This window comes from Dermacentor andersoni, chromosome 11 (assembly GCF_023375885.2).
Source record: "Dermacentor andersoni chromosome 11, qqDerAnde1_hic_scaffold, whole genome shotgun sequence".
Classification (NCBI taxonomy): Eukaryota; Metazoa; Arthropoda; class Arachnida; order Ixodida; family Ixodidae; genus Dermacentor; species Dermacentor andersoni.
Window position 1 is genome coordinate 36506549 of NC_092824.1, and position 26885 is coordinate 36533433.

A 26885-nucleotide genomic window follows, 5' to 3' on the forward strand; every position below is an offset into this window, starting at 1 on the left:
TGGAAAGGCCCGCAAGAATGGCTGCCGAAGGCAATGCCCACAAGAGCGACTTGTCCACATTGAGACAAAGTAGGACACAAAGTGTGAGCCACACATTAGTGGCCCTCGAAAGAAAATAAATGTGCAGGTTGGAAAGGAGTTAACGCTAAAATGCCGGGTAGTCCATGTAGCTGTGTTGGTTGCGGCAGCAGATGCCTGCGTCACCTGATTGCTTCACGAAATAGAAGTTGCTCATCTTCAACGGCAACTGTTGGTTCAAACAGGTGCAAGGCTCTCTCCAATCTGTTTGCACCGCTGGTTCTTGCTCGTTACCAGACCACCACATGCGACAAAGGCGAGCATTATGCCTGTAAGATGGTTCGTAGCCAATGTATAATGTATTGTTTGAACCTCATGCGGTGACTGATTGCTGTTTAATTTTGCTGTTATGTCACTTGGTTACGGTCGCAGTGTTATGTTTTTCGAATATTGCAGCCTGGTCGGTTGCACTGGGAAACAGTCTCTCGAAGTAAGCATTGGCTCCTGCAGTCTGCACAGCGACATAGACTCGCAATTTACACACACCGTGATTCGTGCTCTCCGTTCACCCTTTCCTGCTGCAGCCATGGGCAAATTGTGCCTCTGGCCTTTTTCGGCCGCGATTAGGCATGAATGGAGACCAGTATATGTGCTTACATGGTCGGACGTGTATGAAGTTGGGTGGAAAGGCCTGCAAATATGGCTGATGAAGGTGATGCCCACGAAAGCGAATTGTCCATATTGAGACAATGTGGCACACAAAGTGTGAGCCACACATTAGCGGCCTCCGAAAGAAAAGAAATGTGCAGGTTGGAAAGGAGTCAATGCTAAAATGCTGGGTAGTTCACCTCGCTGTGTAGGCTGCGGCAGCAGATGCCTGTGTCGCCAGATTGCTTCGCACTGCAAGTTGCTCATCTTTAACAGCGACTGTTGCAGCAAACAGGTGGGACACTCTGTCCAATCTGTTTCTGCTGCTGGTTGTCGCTCGTTACTAGACCACCATGTGTGACGAAGGCAAGCATTACGCCTGTAGGTACACGGCTGAATGTACCCTAAGAGACCCGTGTATGTGAATGCTCACTGTTGCCATATGGTTCGTAGCCAATGTATAATGTATTGTCTGAACCTTATGTGGTGATTGATTGCTGTTTAATTTTGCTGTTATGTCACTTGGTTACGGTCGCAGTGTTATGCTTTTCGAATATTGCGGCCTAGTCGGTTGCACTGGGAAGCAGTCTCTTGAAGTAAGCATTCGCTCCTGCAGCCTGCACAGCAACATAGACTCCCAATTCTCATGCACCGTGATTCGTGCTCCCCGTTCGCCCTTTCCTGTTGCAGCAATGGGCAAACTGTGCCTCTGGCCTTTCTCGGCCGCGATTAGGCATGAACGGAGACCAGCATACGTGCTTACATAGTCCGATGCGTATGAAGTTGATAGCCACATGGTTGGAAAGGCCCACAAAAGTAGCTGATGAAGGCAATGCCCACGAAAGCGACTTGTCCATATTGAGACAATGTGAGACATCAAGTGTGAGCCACACATTAGTGGCCCCCGAAAGAAAAGAAACGTGCAGGTTGGAAAGGAATGAACGGCTAAAATCTGGGGTAGTCCATGTCGCTGTGTAGGCTGCGGCAGCAGATGCCGGCGTCACCCGATTGCTTCGCAATGCAATTTGGGCATTTTTAACGGCGACTGTCGCTGCAAACAGGTGGCACACTGTCCAATCTGTTTCCGCTGCTGGTTGTCGCTCGTTAATCTGACCACCACGTGCGACGACGACGACGAGCTGTTTACGAGCTCGCGTCAATGATTCCAGCGTATCTCGACATGCAAATTTTATTTCTGCTATTGCATGAGAATGTACACTGTTTGTCTTCTGCCAATAAAGTCGCACGTGAACGTTCTGTTCACTCACTTGTGGCTTGTTTGTATGGGCGTCAGTAGAGGCTCTTGGCAATTAGAACGCACCAGCTACGCGGCAGCGAAGACATTGAGGCATGCCACATAGCCGGCAGAGCAAGCACGGCACGTACCAGCGTACGCGACTGGCAAGAAACGGCCATATTAGATTTTGCTCTTAAAAAAAAAAGTGCACTTCCGCTTCCGGATTGAGCTACGTCATCTGGCGTCTACCTAAGTAAGTTCCATGCGCTGCCGCTGCTTATTTTCGAACCACTGTGGAAGGTTACAGTTTCCTTTCTCTAAGTTGGTTCTTTATTCTATGACTCCTTCACGTCGTCTGCTTTCGCCTGCACGCACGTCATTTTTCGCGCTCCTCTTTGTTTCCCAGTATTTTTCGTTCTGCCTTTTTCTTTATCACTCTTGTAGATATTTTGGCTATTAAGTCGCTTATTTTAACCACGAATTCCTTGCTTTTGCGTGCCTGGTGTCTTTGTTCCACGTGTCACAATGGCGCGAGACGCGCGCTTGAAAGCAAGCACGCGAAAAAGTAGTCAGCAAAAAGAGACGCGCATGGAATAAGAAGAGCGCTACATCGTCGAGGACTACACCTTCGGTGATGCCGCAAGCTGCTGTGCCCTTGGTGGACGCGGCTGAACAAACCCCGTCGACACTAGCTTCGCCGGTGGGTGTGGCTGGACAGTGGCGATCGGTGTCAACTTCGGTGTTACTGCAAGTCTCTGCAGTGCCGGTGGATGCGCCTGGACTAAGCCCGTCGAAAATGCCAACTTTTAAGACGCTGCAAGTCGCTTCGGATTCTGTGTCGCTGCCGAGCCGGCTGACCTAAGCCTAACGTCGACTTCGGCGTTTCCGCCCGCCTCTTTGGTGCCGACGGACGCGGCTGAACCGAGCTCGCGTGCTCAACGCTTCGACACGGTGTTTTTCACGGACGCGGAGTGCGCGGGGCGCAAAAAATACACAGACAACATTAAAACTTCATTGACGAAGAAGTCCGCGACTTCCCGCAAGTTCGAGCTAATGAACGTCGGCACAGCAAGTGAAGACGACGATCGCGGCACAGAGTACATTATCGTTGATCTCTCTGTGCTAAAGAAGCTTTTAGCAGCTTCTTTAGAAGCTAAAGAAGGATGGCCAAGAAGCACAAGCCTGACAGAACCCAGGACTACTGCCCAGGACTTTTGTGAATGTGTGGCAGATTCAGAGAAAATAGCAAGTGACTTTCCGAGCTTTTTTTTTTTTTTGTCAAGTGCCAATGCAATACAGAGGTTTTCACAATCTTTACATGAACAGATTTCTGTGAGTTTGGTGTTATTGTGTTCAGTAATGACTGGGCTGCATGCTAAAGCATTAAATTTTTCCATGTGATAGCTAAACAAAAGTGGCAGAGTAAGCAAAACTTTGAATGCAATTTTCTCAGCTTTGCTTTTTCAATCAAATGCCTTTGCCTTACAGAACTTTTCATAATGTTTGCATCAACTGATTTTATTGAATTAGGTATCATTTTTTTCAGTAAAACCTCAGCTACATCCTAAAGCTTTCCATTTTTCATTAAACCCAATAGACTAGCAATTAGGTCAGATGTAAGCTAATTACTCCCGCATTGTTTTTTTCTTCCTACTTTGTTATTCATTCATGACCTATATGATGACTTTTTTAAAATTTCTTTAGCTTTAGGATGTGCAGTGGGCCCTTGGAATTGACAGCTATTTTTTAAAACTAGTTTTTTTAATTAAGAAATTATCATAATGGCTCGTGAGAAAAGACCTATGTGGGATAAATTATTTTGCAATATCTTCATTTCTAGATGATTATATAAAATCTGAATATATATTGGGGATCAGCATTCAAAGATATATTTGCATGCCAATTTTCAGGAAGATATGTTAAGAAATAAAAAAAAAAGTTTTCAAGACCCTCATCCCCCTTAAGGCATGTTCAACTGCCTCTTCAATGCTTTTTTGGGGGGATCTCGGCTTGTTAGGGTATTTTTCTCCTGCATTCTGGACAAATTCTGCACAAAGCTTGGCTCTCTGACAAATGCTGAACCTGTGGTTACTGCTAACAGTGCCTTTCTTTTCAAAACTGCGGGTGATCAGCGTGTTGAGCAAGGAGGTTGGTGTCGACATTGACGTGGAGCACTCGCATCTGCATCTTCGACAGTGTGCAGTTGCTGCAGTTTATAACTCGCACATGCCTGCAGTTCAAACTAAATGCAATACAACACTGGTACCATTAATATTCCTGCCGCCAAGGTAGACATAGCTGCTCCTATTTTTATGTGAGAACTACCTCCGCATCCCGTGTCAGTTGCCATTGCCAGAGCTGCAGCAGATGATCCACATTTTCAGGTGGAAGTGGGCCACCGGTTTGATGAAACTTCTACATTTGTTGCATTTCTGTACTTACTTTTAAAGGTGCACAAGTTACTATGCATAATTATGCTATTAAAAATAGGTTTAATGCAGCAGCATCTTTCAAGCATTCTCGATGACGTTGCATGGGTGGTCAATCAGACCGCTCGCCTGAGTGACATCGCTTTCCCACAGTACGTAGCAGGGGAAGAGGCGACTGAAAACGCAGGGGAGCGATGCCGCAGCAATCGTTAGCGATGCCACATGTTTACAACCTTAAATAAGTTACACGCTGTATGCGAACACTTAAATCTGTCTCTAAATGATCAGGAGGACTTACCCTGCCGACTCAGTACGACTGCACGCAATCGAACTCGTTTCATGGTCCCTTTAAAGAATGCATAAGGGTTTCAAGGGACAGAAACGAGTACTCACATCTCGTCGGGGCCACGAAGCCAGCAGACGGTAGCGTTGCGTTGGGTAGCCGCAGGAGGCCACGTATAGCATCAGCTGGCTGAGTGGGGAGCTGGCCAGAAAGCGCCGTGTCAACACCTCACCCGAGGGTAGCCGCACCCGCAGGTGTGTCACGGGCTCGTTGTTGTACCCTTCCTCGGGTGGTTCGGCGGGAACGAGCGCTGCTAGGGACTCCAGCATAGCCTGCACGTATGCAACAGGAGCATGTGACCCGTAGTCTGATGACAAGTGGTACTGCAGCAATGTCCTAATGGCACCGCCAAAAGTTTACATGGCATGGGGTTTGTGGAAAACCTAAGGTCCGATGCAATTTGTGCCTGCAGTTATTAAGGCTTTAGCTTGTTTACGTAGAGTACAAACTCATTAAAACACCAAGGGACGGGAAAAACACCTAGGGACTGACTAATTGGTTTGATCCTTATACATGCTCTTGCGCTTTCCATATGTGCTAGAGCCACATTGTCGGGTGATCACTTTCGGAGATAGTTTCACTTTTGCGAGACTTGGCAATGGACGCATCGACGTACGCAGCCAACAGCGCTCTTGGCATGGGGGGCAGAATCGCTGTCGGCAGTGTATGTGAACACATCATATGTGACAGGTGCTGCTGAGAGAAAACACCGAGGCACAACGAGACGGTAGCGAAGCGACAAAAGCTGGCAGCGGTTATGCAACGTGAGGAGTGGTAGAGAACTAACAACGAGAAGCCAACGAACCATGAGGGAAGAAAGAAGGAGGCTAGGGGGGAGCCCGGAAACCAGTCGGAGCTTTCCCCAGGCAAAGGGTCACTTTCCTCTTTCTGTCGGAGGGAGTTGCCAGAACCTGATGGCACTTCTCAGGCGTCCGCCACTGGGTTTGCAGTTTCGCGCAGGTCGTCGTATGAGATAGGATGTGCGTAATCTCGTGTCATATAATCGAGATTTTGAATGCATTGCCTCTATAGGGTGTTTGCCGGGACTGCACTAATCGGTCGTAAAACCAGGGACGTCGTAAAATCGGGGGACCTACAACCAGGGTTTCACTGTATCTGGCTCACCAAAAGTGCGTGTTACAAGATGAAGTCGTCCACGGATGCGGAATTGGATGTTGCGCCACATGGAAGGCTGCATGATGAAAAGGCTGTGTGTGTCTTCACATTAAAGAAATTGTGCCTGCTTATGTTTCAGGTGAGACGGGAGCATAGGAAGCTCGCTGCACAAATGTATACAGTATGTACAAAGCACAGAGCCTAATGTAAGGCTCGTACAGAAACTGCAACGCAAAATTCATTGAAAATTCGAGGATTTCCAGGTTGATGAATGCCAAAATTCAAGGAGGCTGAAACAAACTTCAGTTATAATAAACTAAAAATAGTCAAATCTCTTTCTTGGCTTCAATTCTTTATAGCTAAGCAGCTATTAAATTGCAAACCCATTTCAAGCTTTTCAGGTGACCTGAACGATGTCAATCACCTTGCTGCACATCACAAACATCAATCAATGAGGATGAGCGTTGTCCGGCTAAACCCAAAGATACTCATGTTATAATGTCAAATGGTTGAAATTTACTTTCCCCCAGGTCTCAGTAACAGAGACATGATGGCTGCAATGTAGACCAACTAGCAAAACAACAAAAATCCTGACACGGCTCAGACGCTTGATCTGGCTTCACCTAGCACCATGATGGCAATGACCATTTAACTGAGTCTGTCGCCAGTGGCTGTGGACACGCTATACTGTGGTCGCTTGATGAAACTCTCAGAAGGGAATATAAAGGATCGTTTCCTGATAGACACGGCACAGAGCCAATGCAAAGTTTGTTACTTTAATGTTCAGCTGCCCCAAAGCCAGCTTTCAAGGAAATCAAGGAGAGTACTTATTTTTAAGGAGTTTTAAAGGCCCTTCAATCCGTTTTCCCAAATTCAAGTGTTTCCAAGGATTTCAAGGAGGTACGAACCCTGCCAGCAGGAACTTGGCACGAACGCAAACACACAGTGCTACACGACAAGCCATAGGTTGCCAGGCTATGAATTTTGCTGGTGCTTAGTCGACGACTGAGGAAGCAACCAAAGAGGAGACTGTTAGCAGTACAATGCAGAGATGTATTTTATTTTATTTATTTTCAATAAAATAAATAAAATAAAATACATCTCTGCACAGTGCTGATACTATACTGCTCGAAAGTGAAGCTGTTATCCGATGCTGTGCCTAAGGCTGAATGAAAAACTCTCGGAGCATTAAAGTGAGATGCGGCAGGAATGTTGCAGTTGAACACCCACATAGGTCTTGGGCAATGACGTACACACAAAGCGAGAAAAGCCTCGTGAGCATTGTGCGAATACAGGGTGGTACAAAGCTCCCTACAAACGATGGCGCAGCCAGAAAGTGCGACTGCAACAGCCACAAGGTGCCAGGAAATGAATTTCGAGACAAGACCAACAGTTAAGTAGATTTCCTGACAAAGGTCATGAGCTGCGATAATAATTTGGAGGATGCTTAAGCTTCGCCTTTAAGAGTGGAACGCGATAGCATTCAAAGACCCCTTACTGCTTTTCATATTTCCCGGCAACTGCAGCTTATGTAGCCGTAACGTTTACCGGGAAACGCTGGCTGTCAACATTATGCACGAAGGCAAGCTTTCTGGCAAAAATGCCGCCTCTTGCATGGGTCAATCTCCTGTTATTCTTTCGCACTTTTAATATTTCAGTCTGAGAAGAGCTAACATAAAGGACATGCACTGTCGGTGTTTTTTTTTTCCGTTACATTTGTTTGTGGGCTACCATCCTCAAAATTCCTAGGAATAACTTTGTAAAGGTTAAAGACAAAGTATGAGCAACTTTGGCGGTAGAGGAGTGGTCGAGTATGCGTGTTTGGGAACTTGTTTCAAAAGTATTTTGCCAAAATGACGTCCAACGCCGATGCGGGACGCCGACGCCAGATCTTCTGCAACACGGGCTCCTTAACGCTATCACGTTAATGACTCAAGACCCACACGCATCTGTGTGCAGTGTCCCATTGAGATGCAGCACCAATGTGTCCATGATGTACGAGCTCAACGCATGCTAGAAAGAGGCTGCAGGTCATGCAAGAATATTTTTTTTTCTGAAACATTTAGACCCAAATTTAATGGTGCAGCCCTTTACACAGGAAGATATGGTATTCCTTCAAGAAGCCCCAAACAAGGGGCTTGAGGCACTGCTAACCTTTTGCAGCTCTTCCTGGTGGAGCTTTTCGTCCCGCTGCAGCGCCTTCTGTCGTTCTTCTTCGGTCTCCTTCTCCAGTTGCGCCTGCTCTAGCTTCTGCCGTTGCTTGTCCTGGGCACATGATGATGATGATTAATGGCACAAACCCACTGCGGGGGATAGGCCACGAACCGGGCAGTAATATGATTGAATAATGGAATAAATTAGTTAGTAAACAAGTAATAAAAAATTAAAAATAAATGAATAATCGGAGATGGGAAATAAACTGATAATAAATTAAATAAAGCAGCGTATAATGACGTAGTCAGCGTTGCGTAGATAGGAATAGTAAGAACTTATTAATAAAATACATAAAGAAAGGGATAGACGTAAAAATGAGGAAGATAAACTTTGAATAATAATATTAATGATATTATAACTGCGAATTTGCGTTTTCACTTTCCGAATTTTCTAATTCTTTAATTTATAAGCACAGAAATAAATCAATCGTGAAAAATGCAATATATTAATAAGGCAGTCTTTTTGTGTCACAGAGGAAATTATAAATGGCTCGCTAAACATTCCTGTGGCTGCATCTTAAACACACCATGCTTCGCTCGTACTTTTTTTTTTTTTTTTTTGCCAAGAACAACAGGATGCGTAAACACTAGATCAGGAAAGAACAGTGGGCATTTCATGCGTATAGGCCAAGCAGCAAGCAAGAAACATAAACAAAGGCACACATAAAAATAGATATTTCTTGAATGTTGTCACCAATCCTACATCGCAAGGGCCTCGTCTAATCAGAGTGATTAGCAATGCAAATACCGTTTGTCATTTTCAAATGTAAGGGAGCGTTAGCAACAACTGTGGAATGTACTGTTAAACGTGCTTAGGTTATAGACGGCTCGGAGTTCAGATTCGACGACCGACAGCTGCGCTCACTACCATTGATATTTTAACGTTGCTTGTGTATCTGGGAATGAGTTCGCCTCATAAAAGAGTTAACTTATAACTCACACTTTTGGCAGTCTTTTGCTCTTAACAACATGACAACATGTGGCAGCACTTGTACCACAATCTGCGCAGGCAAGAAAGAAACAAACAAGAACTGTACTTTTGCAAATCTTCTCAGCAGGCGAAATTTTAATGAAGCCACATTTTCAAAAATTACACAACAAAGAATGTTGTTCAAAGCTGCAGTGAACAGCAGCGAAAAGTCTCAAGGCAGTCTTCTCTTCTGCTCTTTCTTTAGTACTACGCCTGCTTGTTTACAATAATGCAGCTTGTCTACATAGTACTAGTAGTTTCTTTTTTGTATCAGTAATTTGTCAATCACAAATGGGAAACATGTGACCTGTATTTTATACCCCCATGACACACTCTGTGAAGACTAGCAACTCTTCCGAGAACTACAGAGGATAATATAACTTGCATAATGCGTACAACTGATAGAAGACCCACTCGCTAGAATCTGCTACGACGGGGAACACAATGGCACAGTGAAAGACAAAACGGTGACAATCAGGGAAACCAAGCAAGAACACATGTGGCAACACTTTTGACACGAACCGAATGCACCAGACACGGTGACAGGCATCTGTTACCCACCTTCTCCTGGTCGGCCTTGAGGGAAGCCACGTAAGCCGCGTCCTGCTCCCTCCGAACCTGGTCTCGGGCTTCCCGCTCTTCCTGTAAGCATGAAATAACAAATTGTTATCTTCAAGTGCACCAGAACGTTCAGGCAGCTTGGGACAGATTACATTCGACCGATTGAAATCAAGCGCTCGGAACACGTTCGGCTGTTTCTTTCAGAGTGCTCGGAGGTGCTCTCACTCTCAACCTAAAACAAAGAGTTAACGGAGTTCTGGTGAAGTGGCTCCTGCAAAAATGTCAATTGAATCTCATCTTGCCAAACTCCATTGTTCAGGCTGCGTGCGCAATTATTCGCGCTGTCGCTATGCCTTGTCTGTCCCTGAAAGTAGATTGGAGACTGCAGAAATAGTCAACTCTTAATTCAACCATTGCGGGAGTGCAATATTTGGTTGAATTATGTGAAAGATCAAATTAACAAACAGTAGATATATGAATGAATTCAAATTTTTTTTTCATTGCTTGAAGATGCCTGTTGCAGTCCACAGACTACTTTAATACAGTATTACAATAACTATGCGTCAGCGTCAGTCACTGGCCAAATGAGGTCAACACTCGCGCTCTGAGGTCCTAAAAACACAAATATCTCGTTTTAAAGCTTTTAGTAACCCCTGCACACATGAAAAGGAGCTAGAAGAATGGGGGGGGTCCTGAATGAACCAAAGCAGCACTTTTTTTTGTGTTCTAACCATACAAGTTTTTGTCCAGTAGTATGGTTTCTTACTGGGACTTTCCAGTGCGATCAACCTAAGTGAAAAGTCGAATTAACGGGATTCGACTGTATTGCTTGCACAAAATTTCACCTATGATAATGCTTTTGGGAGCTAACATGAGGTTATCTTTAAGTGCTCTTTTACAATGCCTACTTCAAGTAACACAGCACGCAAGGGAGAAATGACAGCGCTTGGCAAACACTCCTTGTCATCAGACCAGACACATTGAGCAAAGCTCACCTCTTCCCTGCTCTCGCTGGCCATCTCGCTGGTGAACACTTCAACCACTTGCATGAGCCTTGTCATGAGATCATCCAGCTCTACATTGCCTGGAGGGTGGGGAGAGGGGAACAGGCAACAAGTCAGAACCAGATCACACATGCGCAGTTCTCCTTTTTTTTTTTTCCACATTACATGTACAGCTTTTTGTAGCAGGCTTGACACATTTATCAATGAGCCTTCTCGCAACCCTTACGTGGCAAGTGCGCGAACATACTTCCATCCTGGCACCCACCACATCAAGCTTCCATCACTTGTCTTAGAAGCAAACGTCTGATCAACTGGCACAGAGGAGAGGCAGACAAGTATGCTGGTTCTATTCCTTTACAATGAACTACTGTTAATGTCATGGTCGATGCCAATAATGTCCGTCACACTGACAGTGTGGCACGGTCCTTGTCCGTTCTGTCTCGCTGTACTATCACTATGTTTAAAACACACTGCCAAATGGCGCAACCTCTCTTGGTAAGACGGCACAAAAGCATGGCAACAGGTTATCGTCCTGCAGCCACAAAACAATTTAGACAAATATAATTCATCCACTACAGATCTGAAAGGTGAAATGAATACTTTGATAAGCAATATCCATACAGCATACCTCTTTTCAAGACTGAGTTGAAAGGCACAAGAAAATTAAGCTTTTTCTACTTCTGCACTCCAAAAACTTATATTATAGGGCATATATGCTATATACCGATATTCTAAACATGGATGGAGCTGCAAAAATGTCCCAATAATTAGGCAGTCTGAAAAAAAATTAATCTCAATGGTGTTGGTTTGTTTCCATTTCATATAAGAAACTGAAAGAGGTGCTTGGAATAAACCGACACAATGAACTTAAGTGGATCTTCTCTTTTTGGCTATGTTATACATAGCTTCAGCATGAACTAGTCTAAAATAAAAAATCATGACCAACTACTGGACTACTGACTATACATTTTTAATGGTGAGCATGTGGTATATACTTTTGACCCTAGATAGAACAACGTAGGTAGTACTTTTCGGAACAAATTTCGTTATATCACAAACTTTATTGCATTGAGGTTTGTTTATCTCAGTTGTACAAATGATGCCACTGCATTCCTAAAGCCCTCCTGTTCCACTACATTTTGCGTATGTGCATTCATGAAGATATTGCTAACGATTTTAGAAGAAACATGAAGCAAAACAAAGGGTGAGCATAGTACAGTCAGCAAAAAAGTATCACAAGCTTCCCGGTATGCTGCAGCAACTTGACAAATGATACATGTTTATTTTGCAAAGTTCACACAAGGCAATCCACTTCACACTGTGTTTATAAAGTCTGTTATTTTTGCCTGACATATGCTGAAGAGCGTCAGCACTATGTGGCGCTCGTAGGTTGGTATGGCTACAAACGCTTGTTCATGCTCTTGCACTCTGGCATACCTGCACAAAATATCGATGGCTCTCAGCACTTTTGCAGTCATAGACACGTTTATTTATTCCTTGGGGTGTTGGTCAATGTCGGCACCATCCTACACTATGATTTTTTAGACGCTTTCAATTATGGTGACTTTCAATGACTGTCTTAGCATGTCTTTAAGTCCAGACAAACAAAATGGAAGCTCTAGACATCCAAGATGTGACTCTCAATGTCGAAACATCACATGCGCTATTTGAACGTCTGTACGTCTGGGTGCCGCAAAGGGGGAAATCCCCCCCCCCCCCCCCATTTTTTTACTTGTCTCACCTGGGCAAACAGCCTTCATTCTTTACAATAAGTAAAAATGTTTTTATTTTACAGGTGCTGGAATTTGGCGAAATTAGCTTTTTATGCTCGCGAAAACTTCATTGCATCAAAACTGAGGTGCAGAACTACTTCGTCAAATTGAGGGAAGAAATATACATGCATTTCAAAAGAAGCCAGAAATGCAAACAAAAAAGTTCATCACATTGTGAACGTCGTTATACAGAGGTTCGACTGTACATCGTAATGCAATTGTAAACCATAGGTGCTCTCATCGGATTTCTGCTACAAAAATGACTCTATTTCTTTCTCCAGCCTGACAAGTTATAACTGCCATAGTGCTCTGTTATTCGAACAAGGCATAAAAGTAAAAAAGACTGACCACAGCAGTGCACCTGATCAATTTAAGACCACCTGGGCTTTTTTATTAAACACCTAAATGTACACAAGCGCTTTTTGGATTTCACCCCCACTAGAATATGAATGCCACAGCTGGGAATCAAACCCTCAACCACATGCTCGGCAGCAATGTAAATCATGTAACAATATTTAACTTCTGCTCTCCTGTGGCATCATTCAGCCCCAATACTACAAACTAACAAAGTGAACTGGCACAGTCACAACACTCAGTTCAGTGATTGAGAGCAATGTGACTGAGTGGTGAAATGATGACAATATGCTTGAGAAAGCAAACAGCCTCACATATTGGTCGCTGGTTTCACAACTGTGTCTGACTGGATAATGCCGGAAGACTCCTTGAAGTCTGACCCAAAACCTGACCAAGGCAGCAGCCAGTGAGAGATCAGATGCTGCCAAAATCAGCACCCACCATTACACTTCTTCTTTCTTGTTCACTACTCAAGCACATAACGACCAGCACTTCCTCTTCTTTGCTTCTTCAAAATTTTCTTTCTTCTCAAACCTGACAGCAATTATTTAGCTATTAATCACACACTCACAAACACATTTTCTTTTGCCAGGAACCTGGCATCTGCTGCCACTAAACTAGTAAAAAACAAACAAAAACAAAACAAACTGTCAAGCTTTTAAATTTATGGTGGCGATACATGTAGCGAAGATGACAACAAAATATGGAATGCTACCCTATTCTGTGGAAATGATGAGGTGATTGCTATTCTTTCTTTGTTCACATTTCTCTAGTTTAAGGCAAGGCACATTAGAAGTAATGTTTTGACAATGTGATGTTAGGAATTTCTTTGCAAACACACAGATTTTAAAGGGCACTCTTTAATGGATAAACAAAACAAAGAAAGAGTTCAAGACTCCGTGACGACCACTTTCCTTTGTGGCCGCCATCTCCCCACCTCTACGTTGCCAGCTTTCGTTTCCCATTCCGCTAACACTCAGCCATTCTGACAGCGAACTGTCCTCAGTTTACACGGTATAGTCCCGAAGATACAAAGGTCTTTTGGACACACGCGTGCTACGTCTCGGCATGCTGTCTTCCACGTCGGTGCTTGATTGGTCGGGCAGTTCTTGGCATTTTACACCCCATCTCTTTAGTTGGCTGATGTGGGTGGCAGTCGAGTAGACCCTTTTCTTTCCGTTCATCTCGGTCACACTGTAGGTGTCCACTGGGAGTATTTCAATCACAGTCAGTGGACCTCTGAACTTCTTCTGGGTTTTTGTTGGGGCGCCAGTGTGCTCTGAAATGCACCGCATGACCACTATGTCTCCAACACTCAGCTTGTCCGCTGTGAAGTGATGCTTGTCGAAGTACTGCTTCGACTTTTTTTTTTTTTTTTTTTTTTTTTTGCTGGCTCACTATTCCCTTTTGAGCCATCTCTTGAAGTTCCTCTGGACATACCCACTGGTTATTCTCCGTTTTTAGCCATCTGATGACACCATCCTGCATCCTTGGTTGATATCCATGCAGAAGCCTGAAAGGGCTAGTGCCTGTTGAGGCATTGTATGCAGTGTTTAGGTAGCTCTCTAACTCCTTGATGTTCTGATCCCAGTCCTTGTGAGCTGGGTCCTTGGTTGTAGCCATAATGCACGGTACCAGAGTTCGATTCACACACTCCACCTGACCGTTAGCCCTTGGATGGTGAGCAGAGTTCAGTCTGCGAGCCACACCATTTTCTTGACAGAAGGCTTCGAAGCCGTGGGACGAGAAACAGGAACCACGGTCTGAGATGATGCGCTCCGGTAGTCCGAACTCGGTTATAAAACTCTGCATGCACCGTAGTACATTTCTCGCTGAGGTGTCTCGCACGAGGTAGACGTACAAACTTGGTCAGATTGTCCACCAACACCAAGATCCACTGGTTTTTCTTGGAACTTCTCACAAACGGACCAACATGGTCCACGTGTCGAACTTGAAATGGTCTCTTCCCAGGTGGTGTCGGGTGCAGAAGTCCAGGTTTCTTCCCTCCTGGAATCTTTGTGAGCAGACGCTCAAAACACCTATGGATGTGCTGGTCCACATAGCGCTTCATCCGAGGAAACCAATAAAGTTCCTCGATTTTTGTCACTGTTCAGTCTGTACTAAAATGTCCCTGTAAATCGTGAAACTTGACACACACTGTTTTATGCATGCTCTTAGGCACCACGAAAAGAAGTCATCCGTCTTCTACCACATAAAACAGCCTTCCATCCTTCAGCCATAAGTTTTTGACCTTGACACTTTCTTCCTTGGTTCTTTCCTTGATTGGCTTCTCAAGAATTCATGCAAGGTTAGCCAAGTCCGCATCAGATCGCTGGATGGTCACAACTGGGTCCTCTAAACTCAAGGCAAGGCACACTTCGATCCTTGTCTCGACAACCTCATCGAGCGTGTCCTGCGGCACTCTTACGGGTTCACGACTCAAATAGTCCACGTGTGCCATTTTCTCACCTGCTCGGTTCTTCACCTCAAAGTCATACTCTTGAAGTAAGTCAAACCACCTTGCAATCTGTGGTTTAAGAGTCTTGTGTGTATTCAGATGCACAATAGCTTGGCAATCTGTTACCAGCGTGAACGGAATGCCTAGGAGGAATGGACGAAGTCTTTCCATACTCCAGACTATTGCTATCAGCTCCAGTTTTCCTGCATGGTAATTCTTCTCAGCCTAGGTGGTGCGTTTACTGACACAAAACACCAAGTGCAAGCGTCCTGACTCATCTTGTTGAAGGATCATTCCCGGAAGTCCATGTTTGCTTGCATTCGTGTGGAGTTCTGTTGGAGCCGAAGAGTCATACAACTTCAGAACAGGAGGCTCTGTCAGTTCTCTTCGGAGCTAATCAAAAGCTTTCTGTTGCTCCACTCCCCACATAAACTTTGTGTCTTTCTTGGTCAGAGAAGTAAGTGGTTCTGCCTTCAGAGCATAATGGGGAATGAACCATATGAAAAATCCTGTCAGGCCCAGAAATCTCTTTACAGCTGTGAGCATCAGTTGGCATGCTAGGGTCCAATATAGCTTGTTGCTTCACTTCACCTGGCTGCAGGTAGCCTTTCAGAATCTTGAAACCTAAGTACTCGAGTTCGTCACTTCCAAGCACACACTTGGATAGCTTCAGGGTTAGACCAGCAGCTCACAGAGCATCCAGTACTTGTTTGAGCCGAACCAGCAAGTTGTCCCAGTCCTTGGTTGGAATCAGCAAGTCGTCCATGAAACACAATGCTACAGTGTTACGCAGAGATCCGAGGACCTTGTACATTAGACGTTGAAATACAGCAGGACCGTTTCTCAACCCAAACACCATACATTCAAGCTGCCCAGTGTCATCAGGCTTGATGAATGTAGTTTGGGCTTTCGATTCCTCACTCAGTGGAAGTTGAAGGTACCCGTTTGCACAGTCTAACACACAATACATTCGTGCTCCGGACAGTCGTTGCAGCTGGTCATCAATTTTTGGCAAAGGAAAGTGTTCTGGCACCGTCTGGCTATTTAGCCGTCGATAATCTATGACTAGACGATTTTCTCCATTTTTCTTTTTCACGAGTAGCACTGGACTAGCATATGGTGAGGGTGTTTCGGTTACAATGCCAGTCGCTTGCCACTCTTTGACAATTTCTTGGTTTGCTTCTTTTTCCTCTGCATTAGTCGTGTACGGTTTGCAGCTGACTGGAGGGCTTCCGGAATACTTTTCGATAGTCATATCCAGTTGGTTACAACATCCCAACTCTGACAAATTTAGTGCGAAGTAGTGCCTGTATTCATTCAGCATCTTCAGCAGTACATACACTTGTTGTTCATTGACGTCTTTCCCGACATTCAGCGTGTTACGATCAATGGGCTTCGGCTGAGGCACAGGTCTCATGGAGGTTAACTCTTCGCTCCCTGAAAGTGGTCCAGCGTGAGCCAACAAACTTCCCTTGATCAGCTGTTGGTCTTCATCCTTGTCGTTCAACATGGGTATCTCAACCGCTTCGTGTTCGATGTGAAGTAGCATTCCCTTACCAGACCCACTAGGTAAGATCAGATTTCCTTCGTTCTTACCGGTATCCACTGTGACCCAACACGCAGTTCTTTTGGGCAGTACAATGGTTTCCTTGACACAAAGTGGTTCCTTGGAAGGCTTCCTCTGGGCAAGGTCGATGTTACAAAATGGAAGATCATCTCAATAGCCAATCCTGAGTTCATCTCCCATGCGTAGGTATGCAATTTGGTCTTGTTGCGTCCAGGTTCTACCAACCAGCATGTCCACGGCCAAGGCACTGTTGTTGACAACAATCACCTTGACCTTGCGGCATACCACGTCATTGATTTCTATGTCCACCTCCAAGGTCCCGATAGACCGAAGTGTAGATGTGCCGTTGTTCTCAAACGCATAAAAGTCTTGGGCCCTGCACACAACTTGTAGGCTGCACTTTTCAGCCGCTTGATGATGCAATATACAGTCTGAACTTCCAGGGTCAATCATAACTGAGAGCTGGTGAGTTCCATCGATGGTCGCAGTTTTGAGGAATTTTGATGGACCACTGTCACTTGTTGGATTCTCATTCACCACGAAGTTACCAACAGGGTTTGTTTTTGGACAGTCTCTGGCTATGGGCCCATACCTTCCGCAAATACAGCATTTTCGCTCCGCTTGATCACGCTTGGGCGGCTCTGGCGTTTTTTTCGGTGGTCCATCACCACTTGTTTGGTCTTCGACACATGCATTTGTGATCACTTGCTCAGATGGAGGCACGACAGTTCAAGATCTTGAGGTCAGAGGCTTGGCACGAGGTGTCGTGGCACCTGGATCACCACCTTTTGGCTTGGCCCCTGGTGACTTCTGCATTCTAGTTTCACTTATTCGCTCCAGTCTTCGCAAGTCTGCCAGCAATTCATCCTCATCCTTGTGTTCCTTCGCCATCATGGAGATGCACGCGTCTCTAAACTGCAGCCCTACCAAAACTTGCTCCTTGGTATCTTGCATATCGAGGCCCAATCCCTTGCATAACACGGTCTTTTCAAGGAAGTACGCCGTGATGGACTCTCCCCTCATCTGGACTCTTTGCTGCATTTGCTTCCACTTTCCGGCCGTGCTTGTCTGGCCCACAAATGTCTTTTTGAAGGCAACCTTGAAGTCCTCCCACATAGTGAGGTCATCGATACGGGCCCGAAGCCAAAATCGAGCAGGTCCCTTCATGTGAAGCCTGGCATTTCCTGGTCTGAAGCTGTCCAACCAGCCATGCAGGACCGCCACAGAATCGATACTCTTCAGCCCCGCCCCGGCTTCGTGGGATGAGCCCTCGCCGTCGAAATTGTGGATAGCTTTATTCAGGTCCGGCATAACGTGGAACGCTTCAGGTTTCCTTTCGAGGAGCTCCAGTAACCACCGGTTTTGCTCCAGCAGAGCTTGCATCATTTGGTTTTCATGAGCTCCGCCGCCGTCTGCCATCTTCGGGGTTGTCTAGGAGTCTCCCTAGACGTACGCACAGTTTTTCGCCTCCAGCTAAGCGCCTAGGCTTACGACGTCACACAGGGTGTCCGCACACTAATTTCTGAGGCGACAGGAAGACTCACGTTTTCTATGTCGGCACCTCACGAAGACGGTACCATTGCATCTCGTAGACGTCTCGTGGACGTCGCACAGAGCGTCCGCACGCACGTTTTCCAGGCAACACAAAGGTCCCTTTTACGGTCAGTACTTCACGAAGACGGCATCAACGCAGTGTCCGGTGAAAAGTCACCGAGCATCACCGTTGACGCAATCCCAAGACATCGGCTTCCAGGATCGCTTCACCACAAAGGTTTCGGTGTATCCCACTTTTGAGATGTTAGGAATTTCTTCGCAGACACACATATTTTAAAGAAGAGCGCTCTTTAATAGATAAATAAAAGAAAAAAAAAAAAGAGTTCAAGACAGCGTGACGACTGCCTTCCTTTGCGGCCGCCATCTCCCCTCCTCTATGTTGCCAACCTTCACTTCCAGTTTTGCTAACAGTGGATTGAAGTTTTGCATGCCTAACATTCTTTCTCCAAGAGCCTTCGCTCTTGGACGCTGTCATAGGAATGCTTGGTCAGATGTTGAGGAATTTCTACTTGCTGCTTGTTTCAAGGTGCTTTGCTTGGTAACTTCTTAGTACAGTCAAACCTCGATATATCGAACAGCGCGGTGATCGCGAAATATTTCAACATAGCCAGAATTCGGTACATAAAATCACATAAAAAATGCATAGAGAACTTGTATAAATAAATCAATGAACCAATCCTGGCGCATTATGTGCTCACTTGAAGCTTCACACAAAGTATTTATTTCTTTGGCTGAAAGTACTGCAGCAATGTAGCCTGCTTCTTACTGGCAGCCACATGCTTAAACACGGAGCCCTCAACATAGTCTAAACGATCCACAAGCGATAGGCCGGTGCCATCTATTGCTCCACAGTAGCAGCACAGAAGGGCCAGAGCAGCTATAGCCTCAGATGAAGTCGTGAGCGGGGCAACATCAGCAACTTGTGGGATCAATCTCGGCAGCGTCTTCACTTGGCCCCTACTTCCACTGCGACCTCCACGTCTTCCAGTCGAACCATTTTGAAACACTGTCAATAACAAAGTATCAAGTGGCGCCTGCCATGGGCTCTATGACTGAGCCCAGTGAATGTGGAAGCAAACCACCATTCCTCACGGGGCACGGCAGGTGCAGAGTGCGGCACCGAGGAGGAGTCAGTGCGGCAAATGCAATGCGCTGTTGACGCTGTTGAACTCGTCAAGCCACCGCTTACGTACGCCGCTACGTTCAAATGGCACCCTCGGCGGAATCGATGTGTACTCCCTAATGCAAAATTTGAGAGCAGCTCTATACGTGTTTTCGTTTTGCGATATATTGGCTGGCACGGACAATCTGTATCGTGCAGCATGTTGCAAATGGAGCGAAGTGTGGCACGACTGCTTCACTAATCGGGAGGTCGCGAGAGGCAGTGCGTGGGCGACGTGTGGGCGCCATTCACAGCAGCCGCTGCAGACCGACCTCCGCTCATGCAGCGCTTTGTTTCCATACAGACAATGTGCGCCACTCCAGCGCCGCCTCGTAGCCATCATCGCCACAAAGCCTGTTTTACACGGCGCTATGCTTTTCTTCTCACGCTTTCACCATACCCTCCTCCTCCACTTTCCCCCTCATGCTCTCTTCATTATCGTTGACTTTCATCCCCCTGCTGCGCTCCACACTCACTTTCATCCTTCCCTGTGCTTATTCGTTCTGTTACGACAATGCAACTGCTTGCCGCAGGAATGGGCGCCCAAGAGCTGCGCTCTAAAACACATGTACTCACTATAGTTGGTAAAATACGATGTCAAGTTGCCCCATTTTTGGCACTTTGATGCTTCTTCTCTCGGATCACCCCTGCCGATCACTGAAACTTGCTTGTGTACACTGAAACTGAATTTTACTGGTTGGTCTGGATTGATTAATTCCCTTTAGTAGACAGAATGATGAAACTGCAGCCTCAGTTTGACAGTGGAACAGGGGAAAGAAAACACAAGGACACGCATATTCCATATCTGGCAGTCCACCCCAGGCAAACGCACAAAAGAGGAGCATCACTTCAGCACGTGCACTGTTGCTGGGGGGCAACATATTTTTACTCCATGATGGATCGCTTTTTCTTTCTCTGCCACCAAGGCACAGATTCAACAGGAAATTATAAGCTGGGTCGCGTTTTGCTGGTGGCTCATGACACAACTTTGGCTGCAATCCAGCGCAGAGTCATATTCAGATGGGAACAGGCTCAGCTATGTACACAGACAAAGTGAAGGCACATTTGGCAACAGCAACCAAATGGCTCAGGAACGAATTGAAGCCTACAGAGTAACAAAATTGAAAGAGAACGGTATCAGCACGCCATCTGTTTTGTTTTTCGATGAGGAAATGGTGCACCTGTCTACAAACCTACGACTACAGCATGCACGCACCGTTGTGTGCTACAGCCCCTAGCCTCTTTTCATGTGATCATGTTTCTATGCCTTAGACGAAGCATTCCAGCGTAATTGGAAGTTTGTCGCAAAAATAAATCATTGTCAGTCAGCGCAATGTGTAGCTGTATATATGTGCCTTCAGCTTTGTTTGCACCCTTAGCGCTGTTCCCGCCTGGGTATGGATAAACAACTAGCCGGTGCTTTCACGTTAACAGTGAGGAGTACTGTTGCTTTCTCCAGCAAATTGGTGTCTAGGAAATGCCATATTTACTCGAATATAGGCCAGCCCCGAGTCTAAGCCGACCCCCAAATGTCTGAAGCCAAAAAAAAAAAAAAAATTACCTTGAATGTAGGCCGAACAAAGAAGTGAGGACAGCGTTCACAAAATGATAATAGCATTTATTTAAGATGAACATGCCGAGCTCACTCTACGTCATCACCCTCACTAGCCTCGTCCCTACAGACCACACACACGCTTGCGGTCGCGCGCAAGCTCGCACCTGCGCGCCCATGCACGCGCAGACAGTGAACAGCTCGGTGAACAGCTTCCCTCTGTTATTGCACGCTTATCTTCATTGTCGCTGTCATCTCCTCTTCACGGTACGCGCAAAGGCGCCTTTCATTGCCCCTTCCAACGACGGACGTTTTTCTCATCAATGCTGAAGTCCCACCTGGCCTACTATGCCTTTGCGGCTAGCACAACTTTTCTTTTGAAAGTGGCACTACAGTGGCATCATCTGTTTGATGCATTACGATAACGCCACAATCTATGCTGATACCACAGAACAGAGAGTTTTAGGTTAGGGGATGCAAGCAGCTTGCGTACGCAAGAACTAGGGGTCACAGTATTGCGCATCTGCAGTACCATCGCCCCTAGTTCTTGTGTACGTGAGCCGCTTGCATCCCCTAACCTAAATTGCACTAATAAAGAACCAGCCCCGATACGACACAGGTAAATGCACAGGCCAAAGCGACATCACTCATGTACTTCAGTTGGCCACTGGCTCGGCTAGTAGAGGCTGCGATACTGACTTTTCTAGATGGCGCTAGCTATGCACCAGATTTATCATTTTCACTTGCAAACTGGCACATTTCTTAAAATCCTCGAATCTAAGCCGACCCTAGAGTTTCGTATGTGATTATTCGAAAGAAACTATCGGCCTAGATTCGAATAAATACGGTGTGAGCACTCGGTCGAGAATTCAGGCAGTCCCTCTGAAACGACGATAGGAATTTGCCTTAAAGGTGTCTTGAACAGCCCTAGTGACCGGGCTTGGTGAAAAAACGCTGTCCGCATGTAGCATATGCTGCTGTGAACATTTCAGCCAAATTTTGTAGTCGTGCGCGGTGCGTGGAGCTCACTAGCAGAGCGCAAAGTCACCTTTTTCTCAAACGCCCTCTTTTGAACAGAAGCCTGCTCCTCACTCTTTTCTGGACGCTTCATTTCGTATAATACAATATCCCCATAAGCTGCTGCTATTGGCCAATACCTGACATCAATCAAGAAGGGTGTCTGGATCACTGCGCTCGTTCCTACTGTTCAATCTTTATCAATCAACCTTTATTTCGCATTCATTCACTTACAAAAAATGAGTGCTGGGACAAGAACTAAAAGCTGCTTTTTTGCAGCTTGACAAGGTTCTTGCCCATATTCCTGTATACATTTATTGATAAAGTTCAATAAACAGGCCGAAGTAAGAAAAAATCTGTTTTCAAATTTCTATAATAATTACGTACTTCCGGAAGAAGCCAAACATTGTCTGCTCGCACTTGGCTACAGCCCCCTGCGTAAGAATAAAACTTTGGCCGCCCTGCTTACCGGTGTTGTCGCTGATGGGTCTCGCTAATCTAGACTAGTTTTGAACACTCCAACAGGCACAAATACGCAAAACCTAAGGTCAGATTACACGCACACTTGCCAGTGTGCGCTCCCTCCTGGCCGCTCCTGGTTAGACGCCTAGGCTGACTTAGCTTCGTACTGAGCTTTACATAGCACTACGAAATGTGCGACTTGGATGTGACTACTAACCTCTGGTCTAGCTGGCGCAGGACAATGCCGGTCCACGCCGTGTCGCACAGCCAGACAGGAGCATGAGTGCGCGCTCAAGCCCTGTCGCGCACAAAGCAAACGCTGCGCTTACGCACTACAGTTGTATGTAGACGCAGTCTGTTACATAGTGTAGATACCACGGCTTCAGCGGGGTGCTGTGACGAGTCCACCGACTGACTGACCGCACTGTGGCTCGCTAAGGGCAGTCATGTCTGGCACGACGTAGGTGTCAAAATCGTAAGTAACGGCACGTACGTGAACATCCAAAATCACATTTGAACTGCACGCCACAGTGACATTCATTAGGCGGAGCGCTGAGGGAACGCACCGCTCTGCCGCAGCCTTCGCAGTGCAAGTCATGGAAGGAGGAGCGGAAACTCCGCGTAGGGCACATTTGGTTGCCAACAGCCGCGCTTCTGCAGGACGAATTGAAGTACTTTTTGCGGCAAAGTATTTCTGAAACAGACCATTTTAACTTCAAATGCATTTCTCGACTCCTCTAAAAAGTAATTCAGGGTCCTTTTAAGCCCGACAGAAATGCATCTTTCATCGGATGGTACTGTCGCGGAAGGAATCCGCGTGGTGCTGCTTTTCACAACTGTCGGGGTGCACTTCGAACAGAAGTGCAGCAAGTTGGATAAGTGCACTAGTTGGTGACTGCGTCTGTTTAGCATAACAAAAAGACAGAACATGGCATAATCACAGAACAAGGTGCTTACTTGCAACCGAATAATTTATTGACGAAGCTTCACATATAGACACCAAGTCATTGAGCACGTGTAGCCAAGCATGGGGTAAAAATAAAACCGATATTGACAGTCAAACGTGAAGAAACGTACATACTTGCTAAGAACTAGGAAGCACAAGGTCTGTCTTTTTGTTGAGCTAAAGAAAGGCACTCGTGATGAGCTGAAAGGGTTGGCTGAACGCTCACCGGGGATTAGTGAGAGCACTTCGAGGGAGCCCCGCATCCTCGACAGCACCACCAGTGCTGGAAGGCAATCGAGGGCGCTGCTGCGAACTGCACTGACCGCACTGACCCCTAGTGACCGGCTAATTGACTCCAGAAACCTGATTGGGGAGACAAGGAAAAAGAAACAGAAAAGAGAGAAAGAAAGCAACGTGGGTGTGTGACTTCCATATTGCTGTCTTAGAAAATTATTTAGCGATTCATTCTTGGGGTTTAATGTCCTGAAAGAACACTGGGTCATTAACCCTCTAAGTGCCGACAAAATTTTTAAGATATGTTCACAAAATAGCAGTGTTTTTGCATATCTGGATCACAAATTTTTTGCAGCTTCGAAATCTATATGACATGGGGGTAATAAATCCGCAACTTGTGCATGAAAGCACTCAAACTTAAAATGAGGAGGCACTGGCAGAAGGTTTCGTCCATCTGACCTTGTTCACTGCCGTGCCATATCAAAACTATCGTCCCAGTCGGCGACGTCAGAGTCACTTGATGTCACTATAGCCCAGAAAACACTGCCAACACTACCAATGCTTTCATGCAGAAGCAAACCATCTTTGGAGCTTGATGACTCAATCAAACAAAAGTCACGCTTCCACGACGAGCAAGGCAATACGCAACCGGTGGCCACCATATTTAAAAGTTCTTCTAGACGAACGTAGATGAACAGAATCTGTAAGCCTCCTAGCAGCCGGTCTTTGCATAAAACAGAAAAAAAAATACAAAAGAAAAAGAAGAAAAACAAATATGATGCACACCTTTTTTCATAAAAAATGGATCCAAAAATTGCCTGGCTGCAATCGGATAAGAAACCAAAAGCATGTTTGTGGCATTGGCAACTGCCCACCTTCAGAGCTGTCAAGCGAAGCGTCGCCACCTGGAGATGGCGACAGAGCCCGTTTTAGTGAAGATTGCATCGGTTCATTTTGTGCTCGACTTTTGGAGCAGTATTCTCGGTAAAATACTTCTAGTACCGCCAGCCTTTCTGGTGCTGTACGAAGCTCGCTATCTGTGCACAGCGCCAGGAATGCTGTCAGCCGGATACTTCGACAAGTCTGATGCAGAGTCACGTGAAATCTCACGAAAGCAATAGTAGGGCGTGTTCAGATAAGTTTGGCTGGGCAGGTCCAGTGACCACATTCAATTCTGATGAAAAAATTGTAGTTTGTCGCTCGGGTGTCTGGGGCAATGAAGTCAGTCTCAATATTGCAAGAAAAAAATTTGCCTTAGTGAAAGAAATATGGAAATGTCCGGTCAGTCAAGAGCGCCTTTTGCAAATTTTGCCAAATCTTAATTATGGTTAGCTCCCAGAGAACTGTTGTGGCTATGGCTCTAAAAATATTTAGAGATATACTGGGGGTCAATGGCATTGATTTTAACTATTTAGCATGAAGTATCGCAGTCATGATGTGGAGAAAAAAAAGAAATATGGAACATTGCACAATATTGTGCAAAGTCCAGGTTTTTTTTCTCTCTGCCACTGTGAAGAGCACGCTTTTTACATTTTTGTCAGTCTGCTGCCATGGCAATGGCTAAAGTGCGAGGCAAATACTTTTGCTGTAGTCGGCACAAAAAGTGCTCAAGAAGCACTCACGTGCTCACAGACAGCTAGTGAGAATTACTCAATTTTCCAAGTTAACATCAGCCAAATACACAATCTTTTAGCATAACAGCTTACTAGTCTAATATTTGACCATTCACAATATAATTGTGATGTTCCAACATGTTAAAATAACCCAAGTTGCTATTTAATAAATCCATATGCATATGATTATTCAATATTTGAAGCTAAGTGTTCGTACTCGATTCGTATTACAAAATTTTGGTATTTGCACGCCCCTATTTAATTTCAATGATTACACATACGAAATTTAAAAAAAAGGAAAGATTAGGCAACGAAATATGTCACTGGTTTTTCTTTGAGGAAAGCATACTGACGAACTGAACAACCACACACTGCTGGCAAGGATCTAGGGAATACATGAAATTTTAAAAATCCAAGTCGGGGAAAATCCAAGTCGGGGAAACATTGTCTCTCTCTCTCTCTCTCTCCCAAGGCTGGCAGAAATTCCCCCCCCTCCTCCCCCCACATACATGCATGCATGCACACATACCTGTCCCGGTTAGAGGGTAACGTCAGGTCCCATGGCCAGAGGATGAAGTTCAGCGTAAGGTAGGAGACCACTGCCTCAGAGCAGAGTAGTTGGCCGCAAAAGGAACCTGCTCCCTGTTCTTGATGCAGGTAGAGCACCAATGGCTTCCGCTGGGTCAGAGGTGAAGGGTGGCAGTCAGTGAGACAGGGCCCCCACCAGGATAGGACATTTTTCAACCACCTTCTAATTGCGAACAGTCGAGCCACACAGTGACTTGCGCTTTATTGGCAGAGTAGTCAATACTGTGCAACGAAGTTGCATGCGGCATGAAAATAGCTTCGTTACATACGATATTCATTATAAGCACATATGTGCTACACGTTAACATTGGCCACATACATTGTATGTTTATTGCTATGTAGTATATCGTTATATTCATTATGTGTACAGTTAAACCTTGATATAGTGAAGTTGGTAAAATAGGCAATTTGCTTTATTACAGCAAAACATTCTTATACTGAATTTGATCTTTTATGCAAGTAAGTAGTCGGCGGGAGATTTTCTTCACACGGAAGGGGCTGCGAAATTTCCCAAATTATTGGGAAATCAGTGAAGGCAAACGTAAACGAGAAGAAAAAAATGATTTCATTAAATTTCAGTGTCAGCGACGATGTCGTCACATCGGCAGTGCAAAGCGAAGCCAGCCACCTTTTCGCATCCACGCAGCTGATAGTGTTGCCTGCAGTGAGACGACGCTACCACGAAAATCGTTGGGCGCGGGGAGCGAATGCTTCGTTTGCTTTTTGCTTCAATGCGTCTCCAAAACTCAAGATTGCATAATCTCGAGCACTAAACGCCATGCCTCACCCAGTCTTCGCACACGCAACAGATTACCTCCAAAGCGCAAAGCGCTGACTATGTGTGAGCTCAGCCACGCACAGTCACAACCACGCTAGAAAAGGAGACGTGCACAAACCTGTCCCTCACTCTACCAGCAAGATTACGCACCACAGCTTGCGGTAGGTTTCGTCTGTGGTAGCACGAAATGCAATGCTGCAATGTGGCAGCAATCATCACACTGTGATTCTTGAGCACGCACCAGCTGTTGCAAATCAACCACGCAGCAGTACGTTTATTCAAAGCGCAG

The 26885-nt window shown here is 45.6% G+C and overlaps 1 protein-coding gene across 1 annotated transcript in view; it reads right to left on the reverse strand.

Moving 5' to 3' along the window:
- The window catches only part of LOC126517851 (FAS-associated factor 1-like), a 62038-nt gene that overhangs the window by 7558 nt on the left and 27595 nt on the right, over positions 1 to 26885 (reverse strand). Inside the window, exons 12-17 of the mRNA XM_050167661.3 lie at positions 25760 to 25908; positions 23610 to 23746; positions 10531 to 10619; positions 9536 to 9616; positions 7946 to 8056; positions 4726 to 4947 (exon numbers count right to left, since the gene is read on the reverse strand). Of these exons, the coding sequence (XP_050023618.1) occupies positions 4726 to 4947; positions 7946 to 8056; positions 9536 to 9616; positions 10531 to 10619; positions 23610 to 23746; positions 25760 to 25908 (789 nt within the window). The remainder of the gene's footprint in view (positions 1 to 4725; positions 4948 to 7945; positions 8057 to 9535; positions 9617 to 10530; positions 10620 to 23609; positions 23747 to 25759; positions 25909 to 26885) is intronic.